The sequence below is a fragment of the Elgaria multicarinata genome, chromosome 8 (assembly GCF_023053635.1).
Source record: "Elgaria multicarinata webbii isolate HBS135686 ecotype San Diego chromosome 8, rElgMul1.1.pri, whole genome shotgun sequence".
Lineage (NCBI taxonomy): Eukaryota > Metazoa > Chordata > Lepidosauria > Squamata > Anguidae > Elgaria > Elgaria multicarinata.
The window spans coordinates 85,854,291-85,875,340 of NC_086178.1; the positions used below are offsets into that span (position 1 = coordinate 85,854,291).

The 21,050-nt window shown below is 42.9% G+C and overlaps 1 protein-coding gene across 2 annotated transcripts in view; it reads left to right on the forward strand.

The window, feature by feature from the left end:
- RNLS (renalase, FAD dependent amine oxidase) overlaps positions 1-21,050 on the forward strand; it is a 126,215-nt gene that overhangs the window by 69,370 nt on the left and 35,795 nt on the right. For both annotated transcript variants that reach the window (XM_063132948.1, XM_063132949.1), the window contains exon 5: positions 20,558-20,731. In XM_063132948.1, the coding sequence (XP_062989018.1) occupies positions 20,558-20,731 (174 nt within the window). The remainder of the gene's footprint in view (positions 1-20,557; positions 20,732-21,050) is intronic.

The following is a 21,050-nucleotide window of genomic DNA, read 5'->3' on the forward strand; positions in this document are numbered from 1 at the left end:
TCTCTGTCTGATCTTCCTCCCTTCCCTTTCCTCTCTTTCTCTCTCTCTGATCCTTCCATCTGGTCTCTCTCTCTCTCTCTCTCTCTGGTCCTTCCATTCATCCATCTGGCTTCTCTCTCTCTCTCTCTCTCTCTGGCCGTAGCTCAGTGCAGCTTTACATACAAAAGGTCCCAGATTCAATTCCCTGGTTTCTCCAGTGGGGTGAGGAAAGAATCCCGCCTGAAAACCTTGAGCCAGTCAGTGTCGACAGTACTGGGCTAGATTTACCAATGGCCTGACTCAGTATAAGGCAGCTTCCTATATCCCTATGTTCCTTCCTTCCTTCTCTCTCTCCCTCTCCCTTTCTCTCTCTCTCTCTCTGGTCCTTCCTTCCTTCTATCCATCTGCTTCTCTCTCTCTTAACTCCCAGTTAAAGCCAATGGAACAATTTGTCCATTGGTTTCAATAGAGACAGGAAAAGCCCTCTGCCAAAAATCGGCTGGAGGAAGGCCAAGAGTACCTCCTGCCAAGGACCCAGTTGCCTCAGTGCAGGTTGCCCCAGCCTCTTTTCAACAGGACAGGGGGGCTTTTCCTTCCCTATTAGAGCCAATGGACAATCACTCCATTGGCTTCAATAGGGAAAGCCACTCCCCACCCACCCACCAACAAATACAGCTGGAGAGCTTTTTTTTTCCCCCTCCGTGCAAGTGAATTGCAAGCACATGCGTGATTTTTAAATGCTGTTTTTATGCAGGATTAAAACAATCCCCATTTTGTTTGCTATCTTGATTTTTCAGAAGTGCTAATCATTATTTGATTATACATCTGTAATGGATTTTTTTCTTAATGGTAGCTACGGCTGCAGGGACTACCATGATGGCTTCAGCCTGCATAAAGTAGTGAGCTTTTGCAACTGCCTTGGGGAGGCGAAAGACATCTGGAAGGTAGGATTTCAAGCTGTGGCCTAGTTTTTTTTTTTTAAACCCTACTTGGTTTAATCTCTTCCTGAAGACAAACAGTACTTCAGTGTCCCAGAAATGAACTGGTTTACTGTGGCATAAGCTTTCATAGAATAGAAGTTACTTCCCAAGATGCATGGTATGGAGATGGAAGAGAAAGGAAGCCCATCATCCAAATGTGAAGCAGGCCTAGTAAGAAAAATACTTCCACAACTTCTCATGGATGTTGCTTTGAAAAGCAAGCAGAAATTAAGTTGTTTTGAAGAGAAATGCCAAATGAGGGGGGGACGCAGAGAGCTGAATCAATGGAAGTAAAACTGCCCAGCTGAAATATTAAGCATGTATGATCATTAGGTCATTGTCTTGCGTTACATTTGATCCTCGTATGCATTGTATATGTTAGGGAGAATTAAAATAGAGGAAAATTGCAATAGAGCAAGAATTAACAGGGCGGGCTGTAAGAATAATGTGAAAGGGCAAAGTATATCAAGAGGATGGAATTAAATGGTATGTGTTGTAAGAGTCTTTTTTTTAACGGAAAGAAAAAAGGTATGACCAGAAAAGCTCAGGGCTTAACAAGCTGACGGCACATTAATAGCCATGGAGAAAGATTTGTTTTATGCTTATATTTTGTCTTTTGTGCTGTTCAGCCCATCAGCTGCTTCCAATAGTGTTTTGATGTGGTTTTGCTGACTCACTTGAGGACTCAAGTGGGAGTAGATGTCAGTTCTTTGTACTTGTTTCATTATTTTCTCTAGGAGAGGTCCCAGAAGGATAGGCCCAGTCCATTTTTTTAAAAAAATTAACTTTGGGTACTTTCACGTGTGAGGTTCTACTCAAACAGCTTTCCCTATCAAGCAACAGGGGCCCCAAAAGGCGTAAATGGAGATTATTTTCAATCCGCTGGAGTTACCAAGCCCATGTTTTTATTTTAGCAACAATGCGATGCTGCTGAGAATCTTGTTTAATCTCTGGCAGTACCAGCAGCATGACTGAGCAGATGACTACAGCTCAATTTTGGAAAATTTGGTGCAAAGAGCTGCTGTTTTTGAGGGACAATATGCTGTGTGAGCGTTCAAGGAACGTTGCAGATTTTGCAGCTATATTCCATAGCTGCATGATGTGCATATACCCCATCTGGGTGAGTGGGAAAAGAGAAATAGATCTGGGTATCGTCAGCATACTGATGACAGCCCACATCAAAATGCTGGATAGTCTTTCCCAACAGTTCCATGTAGATGTTAATATGCATGGGGAAAATAGGATGTAACCTTCTGGAATCCCTTGGTTAGCCCACACAGTTAATCCAAAAGAAAGAAAATAAGATTCATGCTGGATCAGACCAAAGGTCTATTTAGTCCAGCACTATCTTTCCAAAGTGGCTAACCAGGTGGGAATCCACAAACAGGACATGAAGGGAACTGTTGAACTATGTACTGTCCAAAAAGTACTTCCTTCTATTTGTCCTGAATCTCCCATCAATCAGCTTCCTTGGATGACTCCTGATTCTTATTCTATGAAGAAAGGGAGAAATACCATGCATAATTTTATAAATCCCAAACTTTGTCATCTTTCCGTCAGCCTCTTAGTCGTTGTAATTGACGCCCTTTGCACTTTTTCCAGCTCTACAATATGCTTTTTGAGGTGCTGTGATGGGCACTGTACACAATATTCTACATGTTCTCGCACCATAGATTTGTATAAAGGAATTGTAATACTGGCAGTTCTGTTCCTTTTCTAATGATCTCAAATGTGGGATTTGCCGTTTTCATAGCAATTGCACACTGGGTTTATTTATTTGTTACATTTATATCCCACCTTTTTTCTCCCGAGGAATCCAAAGCAGTTTACATAATCCTCATCCTCTCCATTTTATTCTCACAACAACAACCCTAGGATGGGCTGAGAGTCTGTGACTGGCCCAAAGTCACCCAGGGGCTGCCTTGGCACTGCACTCACCCGAAACCCTGTGGTTTCCCTCCTGCGAGGTTGCGTTTTCTAATCCTCAAGCCAAGGAGGGAGCATGGGGTTTCCAACGGTCATCCGGGTACTGGAGCACACACACCCCACCCTCTTCCTTGCTTTCAGCAACCAATTGCCAGTCGCCATCCATCAGGCTTACCCCCTGGATCAGCCATGTAGTGAAGTCAGATGTCGGAAGAGCCACGCTGACCTCCCTCGGGCAGGAAAAGTTCGGGTAAGTCCCCGACTTTTCAGCTGCGAATCCTCGGCTCTTTGCCCTGGGGTGGCTCCGAATCAGTGGCTGTGTCATATAACTGGCACACTGGCACAGGCACCGCTTCAGAACCACTCTGGGGCAAAGACAACATATAGACAGCCCTCCAGTGAGCTTCCATGGCTGAGTGGGGACTAGAACCTAGATATCATGACTACACAGGCTCACACCAGCTGCTCCTGTTTACCATGCATGGCATCCCACTCCTCCACTGAGGTCCCATTTTGCAGGAAATGGCAGCCCAAAGGGCCCGTTTGCTCAAATGATGGTCGTAAAGAGGCCCACATATACAACATTACAGACCTGCTATGTTGTGTAAATGGGCCTCTTTATGGCCATCATTTGTGCAAAATGGTTGATGTTTTCCTCGAGTTGTCCACCAAAGTTCACGATCCCTTTCCTGGGCAGTCACCACTAGCTCAAATCTCATCAGCATGTATATGAAGTTACTTCCCCCCCGCCCGCCCCGGCCCCAATGTGCATCACTTTATAATTGTTTATCCCGAACTGCATTTGCCATTTGAATGCCCATTTCACCAGTTCAAAGTAATCCTTTTGGAGTTCTTCATGATCCATTTTTATTTTATTCACCCTAAATAATTTAATGTCATTGGAAAGCTTGGCCACCTCACTGCTCATCCCTAACTCTTGGTTTTCATGAACAATTTCAAAAGTACTGGTCCCAGTGCAGATCCTTACAGGACCATTACTCTCTGTTTTGTGTTCTTTAACCAATTACCCATCAATAAGAGGATCTTTTCTCTTGGCTCATGACCGCTACGTTTACGCAGGGGTCTTTGGTGAGGGACTTGGTAAAAAGTTTTTTGAATGTCCAAGTACACAGTGTCTGCTGGATCACCCCTATCCACATGCTTGTTTACCCCATTTTTTTCTAGAATGCTCCTTGTATTCAGATTTAAGAACTCAATATCTCCACCCCCTTATTGATGATGTTAGAGATACTAGAGCAGTGCAAGCCTCGGCTTTGGCCTTGGATCTCCGAAGCCTCGGCGACCATTTTATGATTAAACCGCCATTTTAGTGCACAGCTCTAGGACCCTGCCACATGGAAAGAGCCTACAACTCCCAACATGCATTGCTTGGGAGGGACTTACCAGGCCCAGGAATGGCAGGCACATGTGGCCTCACCACCTCAATCTCCCACCCACCGGTGTGATCGCCCACCCAGCCGTGTCATCCATGATGTACAAGTCCCTGTAGGGGTCACTGTGCATTCTGCGAGCGCACCACAGCCTCCTGCTTCCCTTGAGAGTCTCTCGCTCCTGGGAGCCCAGCCTTTATTTCGTATTAGTGTATGTATCCCTAGAGGTATTTTAATTAGCTCTATAGCAAGTTTATATGTTGATAATATTGGTTTATTTCACCTTATTTTAATCACGTGTTTGACTTGTTTCTCATGGCTGTGTTCCAAAGCCTGTTCGGCTAGCGTGTAATAATGAGTATTCATATTTGTTACAATCTCAAAGAATTCTAAAAGGTCAGTGAGACTAGCCAATGTCATTGAAAGCTGCTGAGAGTCCCAAGAGAATCAACAGAGACATTTTCAGTGTTACCTCTCTCCAGGTAAAGATCATCAACTAGGGTGTCCCAAACTGCTCAAGGTATGGAAGAGGTTAGTTATCAGCATTAAGAACAAAGGAAGTGGATTGGGCTGGGGGTAGGTGAAAAGACCAAGGGAAAGTGTGGGTATCTGGAGCCTAATTTAGAAGAGAGCACAGTACGCAAGACTATAAACAGCCTTCCCCAACCTAGTGTCCTCCAGCTCTTTTGGATGACAGCTCCCATCAGTCTCAGCCAGCGTGGCCAATGGTTGGGGCTGAGGGAGGTTGTAGTCTAAAACACCTGGAGGGCACCATGTTGGGGAAAGTTGCTGTAGAATGGGTTTGCTGCTTATGTGCCTTAACTTACCATTTCCATGATTTTTGGCCAATGAATGAATTTGTAAGCACCTTCACGCTCTTCTCTTAAACCAAAGAGTTTTTTTTAAAAAATCCATCATAGGTGTAGAGGAAATAAACAGGTCAATCAAGATGACTAGACATGCCTTTGTTTGCTGGTGAAGGAGGGGTTATCTGGGAAACCCAAATTCTCTTGTGTGTGACTTGAAAGGCTTTTAGTGCCATTTTGGCAAATAGTGTCATGCATGAAGAAAATGAATGCTCTTGTTTCATTGTTCACCTCAACTGCTTGAGGCATGCTATGCTTTATGCAAAAGTTATTTGCTAAGTGCTTTGTAATTACGATTATGTAAGCAATGAGATTTTTACATTTATGGCATGTACCATGAGAAGGTTCATTGTCTAAAGCTCCGCACTTCAAAGTAGGAAACAAAACATCTATAGCGCGTTCTAAATTATTACAAAGGTCATTGAGTGATTCCAGCTTGATTAATAAATACATCCATGAGGGAAAACGCTGGTGCTGTACTACACACCCTTTGCAACTTTATGACCTTAAAGGCAGAGATAATGGAATTTATAATTTTATCATATGATAGGGAGCTACGTCATTTTTAAAATGCACAGAGCAGGATGAAGATTCCATGTACTTCAGAGAAATCTGGGGTTGTTATTCAGACATGAACTACTGAAAACAAAAATCCAAATTGAATATCGCTCCTTGTAATAGTGAACTCATGTGGGGAATGCTGACAGGATGGTAGTCCAACAGTAGAGCAGTGCAAGATTCGGATTCAGAATTCCAAAGCTTGGCAGGCATTTTGTGTGCAATCCACCATTTTGTGCAACGAGTGTGAAGCGAAAGAAAAGTCCTATCACTCCAGCATACATTGCAGCCTATCACTTCCAGCATACATTGTAAGTTGCACTTCCCCTTTTCCTCTGCCCAGCCACACATTTGATTACACCTATACTTCTCTCCTGTGGAGCAACCAATCAGGAGAGAGCAATTAGCATATGCAGGAAAGGGGCTGGTCGAAGGGGGTGTCTATATATGTTCTTAAGCCCCCACCCATAGATAATCCCACCCCCAGCCAACCCCTCCCCTGGCCCTGCTTTGCTGTATGCTAATTTCTGCCTCCTGATAGGTTGCTCTGTGGGAAGGAATTGTTGGTGCAGGGCCGGCGCTACCATTAGGCGAGTAAGGCAACCGCCTAGGGCGCAGACCTCAGAGGGGCGCAGTACTGTGTGTGATCATGATGCAGGTGGAAGCAACAGTTCAGGCTTTCCTCGCGTGTGTGCGTGAGTAGTAATTCTTCTCTTGGTGCAGAAAGGACCTGGTGACTTAATAGCCTAACAGGAGAAAACACTTTGAGTCGCTGATTGGCTGCAGCCCAGCACGCGTCCACTGTCATCCGCGTGTGCCCTTGGCCCTTCCCGCGCCATGCTCTGCCATTAAGAGAACAGCAGGCTGTTTAGGGGCGCTTTGTTTATGCGCCGAGGAGGGAGAAATGGAGGTGATGGTGGGTGTGGCGTGGTGGGGTAAGGGAAGGCTGCAAAAGGGAAGGTGGTGCAGATCGTAAACGGAGACGATCGAGTGGAGCCCCTCTGTGTGTGTGTGTGTGTTTGTTTGTTTGTTATGATGTCTTTGTCTTTTTGGAGTGGGTCGGATGGGGGACACACAATAAAGGCAGAGGAAGCAATCACATCTGCCAAGTGAGAAAATAAAATATAAATAAAAGGTTAGGGTTGCAATCTTGTACCCATACTTACCTGGGAGTAAGTCCCATTGAACTTAATGGAGTTGACTTCCGAGTAGATGTGCATAGGGTTACTTTATTAGGAAACAACCTTCATCTCTGGGAGAACAGAGCAGTCTCATCCTAGGCACGTGTAAATCGGGACTAGTCCCATTCAATTCAGATGTGTCTAGGATTGAAGCTCTGAAGACGCAATCCTGTGTATGTTGACAGAAAAAGAGCCCTACAGCATGGCTGGCTGGGGAACGCTGGGAGTGTAGGACTATCCCCTCCCTCTAAACATTGTACCCTTAGAGTGCAATCCTATGCATGTTTAGACAGAAAAAAGTCCTACAACTCCCAGCATGCTGATTGGGGAATGCTGGGGGTTGTAGGACTAGTCTATCTAAATATGCCTTAGATTGCCCCCCCCCCCCCCCATGTTCTACAAAGAAAGCCTTGCTGGTTGTTACTATTACAACTGTTGTTTGCAGAATTCCCTAATAACACCTAGTATTTAACTTATTGTGTTTCACATGCATCATTTTGTTGTAAGCCTTACAACAACTCTGTAGTGTCGACCTGTATTATCCCCATATTTGCTAGAGGTCTAGTAGGTGAGAGCTGAGTTTGAGAAAAAGTAGCTTGTTTAAGGCCACCTAGTGAAATCATGGGCTTCTTCACCCCAATTGCACCCCTCCGGGCACCTTCAGTCTCCGCGGGAGATGGTGGGTGCCCCCTCCTCGCTGGATTTGCAAAAGATAATCAAAAAATGCTTATTACTTATTCTTGCAATTTAAAATAAATTTAGCAGTTTCAAGTTTTGTGCTTTTTATTTTTTCTACAAAACATCTGTTCTAAAAATCGAAGTTGGGAATTTGGTGTGTGTGTGTGTGTGTGTGTGTGTGCGTGTGCAAGTAGCTCGCCTTGCCTAGGGCACAAAATAGGCTGGCACTGGCCCTGTGTAGGTGCAATCAAATAGGCTGGGGAGGAGAAAAAGGGAAGTGAAATTTGCTGTGCATACTGGGAGTGGTAGGCTGTAATGTCTGCTTGGAGTAATAGGACTTTTTCTCTCTCTTCACACTAGGGCTGTCCACAAAGTGCAGATTGCACACAGAGTAGCCACTATTCTTCGGAATTCTGAATCTGAAGCTTCCACAGCTCTACCAAACAGGGCTACTGTGAAACAAGAGGGAAATATTAGCATGATCAGGAGAACACCAACGCTTGCACAAATTCTCTCTCACACACACACACGCACACACACACACCCCTAGTGGGACAGCCCTCCCCCCTCCCAGTTTCCAAAGATATTTGAGGATAGGCAGTACCTATGGACTGCTGAGTGTAAGTTGGGAAAGAAAAATGCAAAACTGGCTGAGGAGGTGAGTGAAATGCCCTGTTTGAGCTCCTAGACTCTAGAGGAAGGCACAGTATGCTGGTTGGAACCTTGAACAGGAGTACTTTTTGTTGCAGGACTCACACTGTTATACTGTCAGCTCATTAACCATCCGTCCATCATGTCTTTGAAGCCTTAGCAAAACCCTTTTAGCACAAAGTCTTATTATATCAAGCAGTATATAAATAGTTGAATGAAAAACAGAGAGAAAGAAAGAAGACCTGGCATGGCCGCACTCTGGTTTCTCAAGACCATACCAAGAGTTGTGTGCATATGCCAATTTAGATGCAAATGTTAAATCTAACTGTTGCACTCAGTATTTTGTTTTTATTTAGTGCAAGCAAGATTTTTGGCTTTTTTATATTTACTGAATGATTTGGAGATTTCCACTTTAAGGACTAAAATTAGGTGTATTGGCAGACCATTTACGGAAATGCTAAAACCTGGGTTACAGTCCTTTTGTGCAGAAATCTCTGTACACAGTTCCATTAGGCAACTATTAAGGAAGTAGTAGGGTATTTATTTATTTATTACATTTTTATACCGCCCAATAGCCGAAGCTCTCTGTACTCTCTGGGTACAGCACGGCAGGTGGATGTATAACTTGCATTCCAAGTACTCAGAACAGCCAACTCTCAATTGTTCCATCAGTGACTATGTCAAGTCTAAATGAAGAACCATTTCTCCACTTTGCGTAGCAGAACAATGTATGTATGAGCAGGGTCATCCAGATACTGAGAATTAAATTTGGAAGAATTTTTATTATGATTAAATCCAAGGTTACGAGAAATTAGATTGGGTGTCTTTGCTTTCTCTTCCCTTCCTTCCTTAAGAAGATGATTCATAATCTTCATCCACACAAGCTTAGACAGCTTTTGTTCTTTTGCAGCATTTTTCATAGGGTGTATGCAACTCTTTCCCAATGAAAACAGTGGGACCTAAGCGTTTAACTTCAGCTAATCATGCCCATGATCTGGAACTATTTTGCGTTGTCACCATTGAGACATATATCCATGTGATGTTTTGAGGATTGGCGAGGATGGCCATTTATGAATCAGCAAACACGAGGATGGTGATTTGCATGCATTTTGCATATGCTGATGTTCACGGATAGATGCAAATTTAGAAATCATCATTAGAATTTAAATAGAAATACAGGACCTCTCACCATAGTTTGGTCACCCAGTGACCTGTATGCCTGCCTGTTCGGTCTGCTGTTCAGACACTAACTGTTAGTAGGAAACAGTTCTTTATCTTTAAACCAGAATTGGACAGGATAGCTTTTCAAATAGAAGATGACTTCAAACAGAGGACAGTCCTCTGGCAGCTCTTCAACTAGAGGGCTGCCGTGCCGTCTGTAAAAGAGGACACATGGCCACTCTAGGATCAGCCCTATATCCTAGAACTGTGTTCTAGGATAGTAAGTTAAGGCTTCATATGTGAATAACCACTTACATTTCTTATAATGTAACCCAGAATTAAATGTTGTTCATTAATTTTTTGGATTGATACATGCATACAGTAAGTTGTCATAAGCCATTACAATACTTCATAAAATTCATTGTAATGTAATTCTGCTTTAGTGTCTTTTCCCCTACTTTGATTATATAACTCCATAAATGTACCCTTTCCACATCTTTCACGTATCACAAACTTTAGGCAATAAACTTTATGGGAAACCATTCATGACGACAGTGATTTAGAAATGCCGCTCGTTAATAGACAATTGCCATAAAGTTTCTAAACATTGTGCTCTTGCAGCGGTAACTGTTATGCTGAAGTTCTCACTTAGATCAAATAGAAATTCAGCATATTCAATTGATGCTTATATTTTGCATATTTTACTGCCATTGTCGTGCAAGCCTGAATGTTGCTGAATTTATTTGCAGTGCTTTAAATCATGTCTTTATAATCTGAAGACATGATAAGGAAACACAGCTAGAGGACCATGTCTTTCTCATAACCTTTGCTACCTTCTACATAAGTATAAAAACAGTCAAATGCTCTACAGCTGGAAATGGCCTATACAGTGGCACCAAGCCAGCCTCATTTCACTGTGTCAGTTAAAAAAAAAATCTTAATGATTAACAAATGGCTTTTTTTCTTTAAGAGTCTCTTCTTTATAGCCTCCTCACAGATAGCATCTTAATAAGCAGCTTCTGATTTTCTGGTAGAGAAATCCCACAAAGGAAGGAATGGTTGTCTTGCATGCTGACTTCATCAACTTTTGATGTAATGTGTAATTTTGTATAATTCAAGGCCTCAAACATAAAGCTGTATAGCGTTAAGGCCTGTCAGGTTGGAACAGTGTCAGTTCTGATTGTGAAATGTCCCTTATTTCAAAGGAGAAACCTTTCAGTCTCATTCTCACATCACATTTTAAAGATACACCTTACCCTTACAAGTTGCAACATTTAAGGGCAGCCTCCTACATGGGTTTAGTTCTCAGAAGTGTTTCTAAAAGATGCCTCCATAACACAAAGGGTTGTTCTGTATTATTATTATTTATTTCATTTCTGTATCGCCCAATAGCCAAAACTCTTTGGGCGGTTTATAACAATTCATAAAAAATACATTATTAAATACAGCATAAAAAACTAGAGATACAAAATTTAAAACAATATAGACAGTTAAAAGTTTCAGTGAAATACTAGAACTGTTTAAATGATTGGCATAAATGCCTCATCATATGACATTACATGCCTGGGAGTAGAGGGCAGTCTTAACCTGGCTCTGAAAAGACAGTGTTGGTGCCAGGCAGGCCTGAGTGGGGAGTTCATTCCATAATTGGAGGACCACCACTGAGAAAGCCCTGTAGACCTGTGGACACAAATTTAACACTTTAGAAGCCATTTTCTTTAAACTTGACCAGCTTTAAAGGTCCTTTTTTTTTTTTTTTTAGAGAAAAGCAGAAAACAAATTATTTAAATAAACCTCTAGTTGTAAGGTAAATGTGCATGGCTGTATGGTACCATTGTCCGAGAGAATTTAGTCAACTGATATGGAATTATTTATTCATGAAGTGATGTAGCATGTTGTGGGTGCCTCCAAGTTGTGACAACTCAGTGGGGCTTAGTTCTGAGTAGGCACGCTTAGGATTGCGTTTCCAGACATGAAATATTTTTTGTTACTACTTAGTTAATGTTATAACAATACATTCATTATTGTAACTAATAGGCGGAACTCTCTGCTTGTATTATAGGTTGTTGCATGCTAAGTGTTAACTTGAGTCAACAATTCTGAATTATTTTAGTTGGGGTATGGCAAGCACACTGAATTGATTTTGATAGTTATTAGAATGCAAGATTCCCTTTAACGGTGCATATCACTAGCATCTGGCTGCAGCCAATCATTGTTCCTCATCACACCTGTGCGTTTTATATATGCCAGTCCAGATGAAGGATTCAAGTTATTGACACCCAGGATCTGGTCTGGATGGCATATGAAGCTAAGCAGTTCTGGGTCTCGACAGTGCCTAGGTGTAAGGCAGCCTGGGAGATCCATGGGCATGTCTACACCTAAGGGTGTAGAGGGAGGGAAGGGGGAGGATCACAAACTTATTTGCTTCCACGATCCTCCCCCAGCATCTAGACAGCCATGGGATGTCACGGAAAGGAAGAGGGACGTCACAGCCGCCTTTTTTCTTCTTTTTTTTTGAGAAGAGGAGCCTCAATCGCATATGGCAAAAAAGATAAGTAAAAAAAAAGTCCACACACCCAACCCCCACCCCTGCTATCCCAGGGTTGGTGAAATTGCTGCCCCCACCGCACCCTCATGGGCACAGAGCCTTCCTGTGCAGCTCTGTGCCTGGCCCTGGTTACTCACGGGGAAGAAGGAATGACCCAGGAGTGGCGGCCACACTGCCCGTGCTCTTCGGGATGGTCCCGGGACCGCAGAAATATCACTACATCTGCAGTCCCAAATATCCCTTGTCGTCCCAAGTTGCCCCCCGATCCCCTGTGCATCATATGGACGCACAGGGATGACCTAAAGACGATCCAGGATATCTGGCAGGTGTAGACATGCCCCATGTCTCCTGCCCTGGGTTTCACGATGGAACAAATGTGAGATATAAACGCACGTCGCACTAAGCTTGTTCCCATGTGAAGTGTCCCTAACTGATGCTGTGATTTACAAATGAGGTGGGAACTGCAGGGTTCTTGAGCATTGCTTTGCGTAGTTCTCCACTTAGCAACTGTTGCACATGTGTTAATTCCCCACCCCCACCCCCAGTTGCCTTTGTACATATCTTCAAACATTAAGTGCGTGAGTTGAATACACTTCATCAAAATGGGGCCTTTCTTTCCAGAGATTTTTTCCTTATTCCAGGGCATCATCGCTCTCATGGAATGTAGAAGGGACCAAACATGAGCTGGTTCAACCCCCTGGGAAAAGCTAGGGCCATCTGTGCATCCAAGAGCCTTCACGGTCCATATCGGCCAGGGAGCAGGTGCAGTGCAGCAACAAGACAAAATAGCTGATGATGATTCAGGCAGGAAACCCAACTGCACAATGGAGGGGAGGGGAGGCATAAAATTCCCATGTCTCCAGCCAATTTAGCCAGGGGGTAGGAAGGAGGATTCCTTCCCAGCCTGAAGCCTGTTGATCAGTCTGATCCCATCTAATGAGTCATCCCAAAAGAACATTTAATTGGGCGCAACCTCAACAGTCCTATCGGTAGGACTGTTCCTTGTTTTGAAGCATTCCAACTCCATCTTTCTAGTATCCTTTCTTCTTGGAATTTTGTCTTGGCAAACATAAACTCCCAATTTTTTTAAAAAAAGTGTGGGGGAACGGGGATGGGGGTAGATCTGGCTACATAATCTGCCAGGGCAGTGTTCTTCTGAATTCTGTTAACACAATGCCCTCGCTAAAAATACCTATGTTACAGTTTAACCACAATTTCCTTTTTAACTTAAAACAGCAATCAGCAGCAGCTTCAAAATACTACAGCTTGTTCAGACAATCTGCATCTAATTGACTAGTTTTAGATTCTTTGCCAAAGTACAGTTTAGTCAGACACTACAAATAAAATCATCTTAAACAAAACAATCTGTTGAAGGAAGAAAAAATAATATATATTTTTACACGCCGATGCACATGATACAGACACATGGAAGGAAAGTCACCATGTACTAAAATTAGACTGCAATCCTATACCCACTTCTGGTCATTAAGCCCCATGGAACGCAGTGGGCCCTGTTTCTGAGCTGATATGTAAAGGATAGCAAAGTTAACCAAAAAAAAGTAACTGGTGGAATTTTTTTAGAAATCTTCATCTTAAGAATGACACATTTCAAGTGTTCAATGTGCTTTGTACATATTATTCCACTAATCCTTCTATCAGGCATGTAAGGTACGTTGCTACTATTGATCCCATAGTCTAAAGGGGAATGGACAGAGGCTGAAAAGTAGTGCAAAATGCCACCATGTATTGCTTTTCCCTAACATCCTGCATCTGTACATTTGTGCAAGACAACTTGTGCCATCATCCTTTCCCTGTCAAATGGGGAAGAGCAATCCAGTTCTGTGTCGTGTTTCTCAGGAAACTCCTGCTTTCGATAGGAGACAAATGACGAGGCCTGCTAGGTAATCCACAAAGCTTTTATTAAGCAACAAACATCTCTTCCCACCTGAAGAGAGTCTAGCCTCTTGGAAACTTCCCCCTATGCAAAACTATGCAAACTAAACGAGACACTTGTCCTATCAAGGAGAACAGAAAGCTTTTTTCCCAATGCCCGTTACTTCAGAGAGGCTGTTTCGGAAGCGGTTTCTGGCGTAATGCGAGCCGGACTGATTTTCTCACGCCTTCCTTTCACTCCGTGCGTTTTAGCCTGCGGCGCACCCTAATATCAGCCAGCCTGTCAGGTCGCTCTTCTCCAGAAGAAAGATTACTTCACACTGAGTGTGTAGTATTTGCCCTTGAGGAGATAAGCTCTAGAGAAGGTTCACTCCCAGCTGGTGAAGAGCCCATGAGAGCTTTCTCCCCCTCTAGTACATGCTGGCCTGTGTCTGGTGCTGACTCCTCTACTTCAGAGTCTGATTCTGATTGATTACCTTCTCCCAAAACAGGGGGAGCCATGCTAGACATGACACTCTGCCTCTTCCCATTAAACATTCCCATGTTTTATTAGTAAGTAACCAGCATAGTGGAGACCCATTTTCAAGTCCCCATGGTCCATGAAGGCAAACTTGGACCAGACTCCGTGTTTCAAGCTAACCTACCTCACAGGATGGTTGTGAGGATAAAATATAAAGGAGGGAAGCTGCACTCCTTAGAAGAATGATGGGATAAAAATGTAAGCAATAAATACATAATAGAAAAAACCTGTTGGTTCAGAATTTAATATAAAGTCCAAAGATATACCTTGAAATCCTTTTTGGAACAAACAAACAAAAATGCACCCTAACAAGCCACTCTTGGTTGCTACTTAACTCCACATGCTACCTATTATTCTGTTTAAGACAGGATTCTCTGTGTTCATTTTGCATATATATTTATATTTTAAATTGGCTATCATTTTGATTTTCTTATCCTGTACTTCTGTTGTCCACGGTTGTGACTATTGCATGTAGATAAAACGTTAAGAGGTTCCTGTTGCTTTGATGTTTTAACTTAGAACGTCTCAAAACCCTTTCATGTTTTAAGGTTGTGGAGAGTTACATTGCAACCCAGAATGATTTCTTAGGTTGCAACTGATTTTTATATGTTGAAAGGTGGTTTTGTGTTTGTTTTTGGGCCAATGTGATTTGACAGCATCAAAGTATTTGTGTTCATTATTGAGAGGAAGAAGTGTATTATCAGAATCATTCAGGTGTAGACGCAGGACAGATATTAGAGATGTACATTCCAAATATATAGATGTGTTTACGTGGGATTTTGTCGAGCATTCCTTATGAGTTATCACAGCCACTTAAAAAAATGTAGTGGTCCAATTAACAAAAATCATTGTTAGGTTTTCATATATGGTTTAACCATATATTAAATTCATATACTTTGTCAGCCCATTGGTAAAAATGCCTGTTTGGACTGTATAATGGGGCAGGTGTGTAAATAGCATTTCAACTTAATGATTGATTATTAACATTTAAATACCATCTTATCTGCTAAAAAGCCATCAAAGCATTGTTCATCTATTGTATTCATAACTTATTGCCCATATAATCTTTCCTATGATTGGCTGTCATAAGAACATAGGAGCTGCCTTGTACCAAAACAGACCACTGATCAGTTTCGCTCAGTATTGCCTGTATTGGGCTTGTTCAGACAACACACTAAGCCATGGTTAAGTTGCTAACCCTTTTGCAGCAAATGGTTAGTGAGTGTGTTTAAATTGTGGTTATGTAGCCACCACAGTTAGGAATGGTTCATACTAGTGCTGTGCAGAGACCCCCTGATCCGCCTCAGAAGCCAATTCGGAGCCCCCAAAGCAGCCCATCCCCCTCGGGGGTTCCCGACCCGCCTTGGCACTGAAGCCGAGCCGAAATTCGACCCCTCCGAGGCAACTCGGAGTTTTCTGGGTGCCGGCTATGCAGCCAGCACCCAGAAAACTGTCCCCACTTACCTGGTGCCTCCGCTGTCCGCCACCACAGATGGCGGAGGCACCAGATAAGCCCCCCTTCCCCACTTACCTGCTCCGCCGTCCACCCTTGCATCTGACAGCTTCCACTTTGCATCCAGTGGAGCAGGTAAGCCCCCCTTCCCCCCTTACCTGCCTCCGCTGTTCGCTGCCACCCTTGCGTCTGGTGGCTTCCACTGCTGCCGACGCATAAGACCGAGGCAGCCCGAAGCTTCGGAGCCAATTGACTTCGGCTTCGGGCTGCCTCGGACATTCAGATCCGGTTTGGGAGGGTCCAAATCACCCCGATCCGCTTCGGATTCAGGGTTCGGACCCGAGGCAGTGCACAGCCCTAGTTCATACGACACGCTAAGTCATGGTTTACATGACACGCTAAGCGATAATATTTAGCTCAAAACTTATTTTTAAAGATTAACTAGTTGAGAGTTGTTTTCCTTGGCACAAGCCCTCTTAAGGGAAATGTGTGGTTTATAAGTTCTTTTAGCACATTCACCATACTGGTGCTTCACCTTGAGGTTGAAATCATGCTCTTGATTACTGTTCAGAAATGGGTGTTTAGAGGTAACAGGAGCATGGAGCAGTGAAGCTTCATTCAGTGATCTAAGCAAACAGGGGACTCCTTAAGATACATATCATACCCATTAATAGACAATCAAGCACATACACCAAATATTGCATGTGAATGTGCAGTAAAATTCAACATGCCAGCTGAGTGAATATCTGATACATGAAATACTGTATCTAAATAGTTCACAAGAGCTATGATCAAAGTGAACTGGAGTTCTTAACATCACTTATAACAATGACCATCGTCTTTTCATGTTTTGAAGTTCTGTATTTATCCAAAACAAAGACAAAAAATCAAGCACACAGGCATAGGATGGAGGATAGCTGGTCTGGCAGTATTACATGTGAAAAGAATCTCGGAATTGTCGCTGATCACACACTGAACGTGAGTCAAGCATGTGATGCAGTTGCAAAAATGACTAATGCAATATTAGGTTGAATTAATTGAACTAGAGTTTCCAAGTCATCAGAAGTAATGGTTCTGTTTTATTCCTCACTCGTAGACCTGATCTGGAGCACTGTGTTGTGATGGAATCAGAGGAAGGCAACAAAGACGGTTAGGAGTATGCAAAACAAGTCCTATGAGGAAAGGTTGAAGGAACTGAGTCTGTTTATCCTGGAGAAGAGAAAGTTCTGCTGCTACAGCAGCGGATCTCAACCTGTGGGTCATGACCCCTTTGGGGGTCGAACGACCCTTTCACAGGGGTCACCTAAGACCATCAGAAAACACATATTTCCGATGGTAATTTATTTGTAATTAAAAATAAATATTTCACAATATATAATTACATATTGTTTTTGTGCTTAATCACTATGCTTTAATTATGTTCAATTTGTAACAATGAAAATACATCCTGCATATCAGATATTTACATTACGATTCATAACAGTAGCAAAATTACAGTTATGAAGTAGCAACGAAAATAATTTTATGGTTGGGGGTCACCACAACATGAGGAACTGTATTAAAGGGTTGCGGTATTAGGAAGGTTGAGAACCACTGTAGTACAGAGAGCAAGACTATTGGGTTTAAGCTATAGGGGGGTAGGTTTTGGTTGAACATTAGGAGAAAGTTCTTGACAGTAAGAGGTGTTCAACTATAGAGCAGATTACCTAAGAGCTGGTGAACTCTTCCTTGCAGGAGATCTTCAAGCAGAAGTGGACAACCATCCACCAGGGATGATATAGCTCTGGATTTCCAGCATTAAGCAACAAATTCAACTGGGCAGCCTTCAAGCCTTCCTCCAACTCTCTGATTTTATGTCCTGCTTTCATAGAGTTACCATAGGTTCCCTCTAAGTCCAGCATGCCTGTAGCAAATAGGACTCCCAAGTGTGCTACACAGGAAGTGGGAATGGGAGGGGCAACTGAATGGGTGGGTGGGAGCAGACAGTCCTGGTTGCTTCTTCTCCCACTTCATTGGTAAACGTACAGAGTGAATCTCTGCATTACCACCCAGAAGGCCTAGCTTTTCCTAAAGCCATTCTTATTGAGGTAAGTTTAGTTCCATAGATGTAATTAAAACTGAAATGCAGGCCGCAGTGCAAGATGTTACATGTTCTTTAAGAACAGACAGACCGTGCAGGCTAGCAAGCGAGAAGTACAGAGAACCACATGCAGAGAAATGTGTTCTGTTTTAAAGAGTAATTGAACCTCGGTGCCCACGGGTGAATTAGGCACTGATGAATGGGTGAGCCAAGTGGTGAGGGCGGAGGCTCTGGATGCAGTTGAAGTATATGACAGTTCTGGATTAGCAGCCCTTCCTATTGCCCTGAGGGACTTGTGGCTCTGGAATTCACTTTAGAACTGCCACTGGGTGATGCCAAGCTGTGACTGCTTGCTGAAGACATCAGTGATTCCCACAATTTCAAGGAAACATCACCTTCACTTTGCCAACTTGCACACTGTAGGGGGTCTCTAGCCAGCAAGAAAGAAATGGCTCCATGTGTGTTCAGTCAGCAGAATCACTCCGGAGCCATATTGAAATGAATTGGCACTTTTAACCTTAGATCATGAATGGTTCTTGTCCATGAGTCACAATCTTATCTGTATTCATAGCACAGAGCTATGTTTTGCACTCATGAGCTCCCAGATCTTGAGGTCACTAAGAACTGAGTCCATGTTAAGAATGTTGCTCGTTAGCAATGAAAAGATGACTCGATACATAAGATTGCTGTTTTCGGCTATTCTGGTACATTCTAAGCACACACATGCATGTCTTTCTTCAGTGCCAAAATTTGAGTAATTCTGAAATCAGAAGAATCTACTTATGTAGGCAACTCTACTGAGTATGGTGTTTGTTATTGTCCCAGGCTGGATTATTATTTATTATTATGTGTTGGTCTGGCTGGGGCATGCTGTCCTCCTGATTTGTTGGTCTGGCTGGGGCATGCTGGGATTGTAATCCAACACATCGGGAGCACACCAGGTTGGGGAAGAATGACATTTTAAAATTAATATCAGCATTATAATAAAGAGGACAAAGTCACAGTCCCTAAGCACTGCAGGTTCTCTGGTACACATACAGTGCTCCTTACTGGTTCAGTTCTGTATAAAGGGACCGCCATGCACAAATTTGGTATTTGCTTTCACAGGAAACTGACACTGACCCCATCATTGAGATGTATAGGAAGGTCCTCCTGGACTTATCAGATTTCCTCCCAATCCCAGTGTGAAGGGACACCCCGATCTGCTTCGGAGGCCAATTCAGAGCTTCTGAATTAGCCCCAATCTGCCTCAGGCCCAGTCCGATCTGCATAGACTCTGGATCCAAAGCAAGATCCGGACATCCTAAGTTGATTGGATGTTGCAGGTTCCTGGGCACGGGGCTGACCAGGAATCCATTGGACTCCTTGCTCACCACCCTTCCCACTTGCTCCCCCCTGCTCCTAGCTTGCCCATCTTCTCCCTGTTCACCCTCTGAATCTAGCCCTTTATGGCTACCGGAGTTTGAAGAATATATCTAAGAAAATGCTAGAGCTGCCATCTTCTTTAAAAATAGCAACTCTCATTGAGGACAGGCTGCTGCCAGATGAGTCAGGTTAAGTCCTGTGTGCAGGTAGGGGTAGCAGCTCACCATTGCTCTAGTTCAGGTCGAAGCACTTCAGGCCTAGTCCAATCCGCTCCAGAACGCCTCAACCCAGCCTGGACCCAATCCAGATTCCAACTGAGGTGGGCTGAATTGACCCACTTCGGTTCAGGATCCAGATTCAGACTAGAGGTAATGCACATCCCTACTATAATGGCATTCCAGAGACCAAGATTCTTTTGTGCCATGTACTTTCATAAACAGCAACGTGAGGTTTCTGAGGTATCATCTTTGTTACAAAAACAGAAGAATTTTCAACAACCAAAAAGAAGATTTGGTAATGGAGCATCATTAACAAATTTGATCACATTTCTTGGATTTTGAATAAGAACATATGAAAAATCACAGTTATTGCCGTCAGCTCTGGATGTCCACTCAGGAACATTGCCTGCTGCTCTCAGAGTTGTATGCCTTTTCTTGTGGCCAAGGAAGTGGTCATGGCACTGATTTCCATCACCTAATAACATTGCTGGAATGGAGATCTGACTGGAGTTTCAGTAGATCTCAGTACTTGAGAGTGAGTTTTTAGAACTGTAACAATTCTGAAATGTTATAAACTAAATGTATTCAATTTGTGATATGATACCTTTTGTGAGATGATTTTTTTTTCTTATTGTAGCCATTAATTTGCAGTACAATTACATGTATTTTATATATGATGTCACTTTATAGCACAATACTTTGCTTTTAGTCATAATGTCTTCTCAAGATTCTATTGTGGTAACCGCTTTCCTTTTTGGTTTGTTCAGTTGGTTTATTGAGTTCCCCACCCTGCTATGTTTTGTTTTGTTTTTCCGCATTTACCTACCACCTTCTCACACAACTTAGTGCACAGAGAAATGTATTTCATGTCAAGGGTGCAGACTCTCAAATTTCCTAAAATTCTCTGATAAAGGTCTGTGTAGCAATAACAAAAGACCCAGGGCTGGGTTCATGTTGTTTTATTCAAAGCTATGAAATGGTGCATGGCCTTTTTCTAGGCACATATGAGTGCTGTTTTAGGAAAAGATTAAGCGGATTAGCTGTAGTATTATTTGCAGGTTTAATGCTCTGAGAGAAAAGTAATTGTCTAATTCCTTTTTTTTCCACAGTAATTAACAAAAGTCAAAGGCAGCAACTAGAATCTGTGAGCTACTCCTCTCGCTACGCTCTGGGCCTTTTTTATGAAGCTGGCACACAGATTGATGTCCCTTGGGCAGCACAGTACATCTCCAATAATCCCTGCATACGCTTCATCTCCATCGATAATAAGAAGCGCAATATAGGTCAGTGCTCCCATTATTCCCTTTAAACACAGTAACAATGAAGGGTGTAGATCATGGCGGGGCGGGAGGGGGTGGATGCTACTTAATTGAGTGTTGCTATTCTGAACAGAGCAAGTATTTAACTCCATTCCGTAAGGGATAAAAAATGTAATGTCATATTTGGCCCCATAATACAATGCATAATGAAACGCGGGGAGGTTTTCAGAAAAACAGTCACCCAGCACATGGTTTACATTACAGCATTTTATGAAAATAGTGCCAGAGATTTATTTATTTTTATAATTATTATAAAGAACCAAGCAAACATCAAAACGCTGCA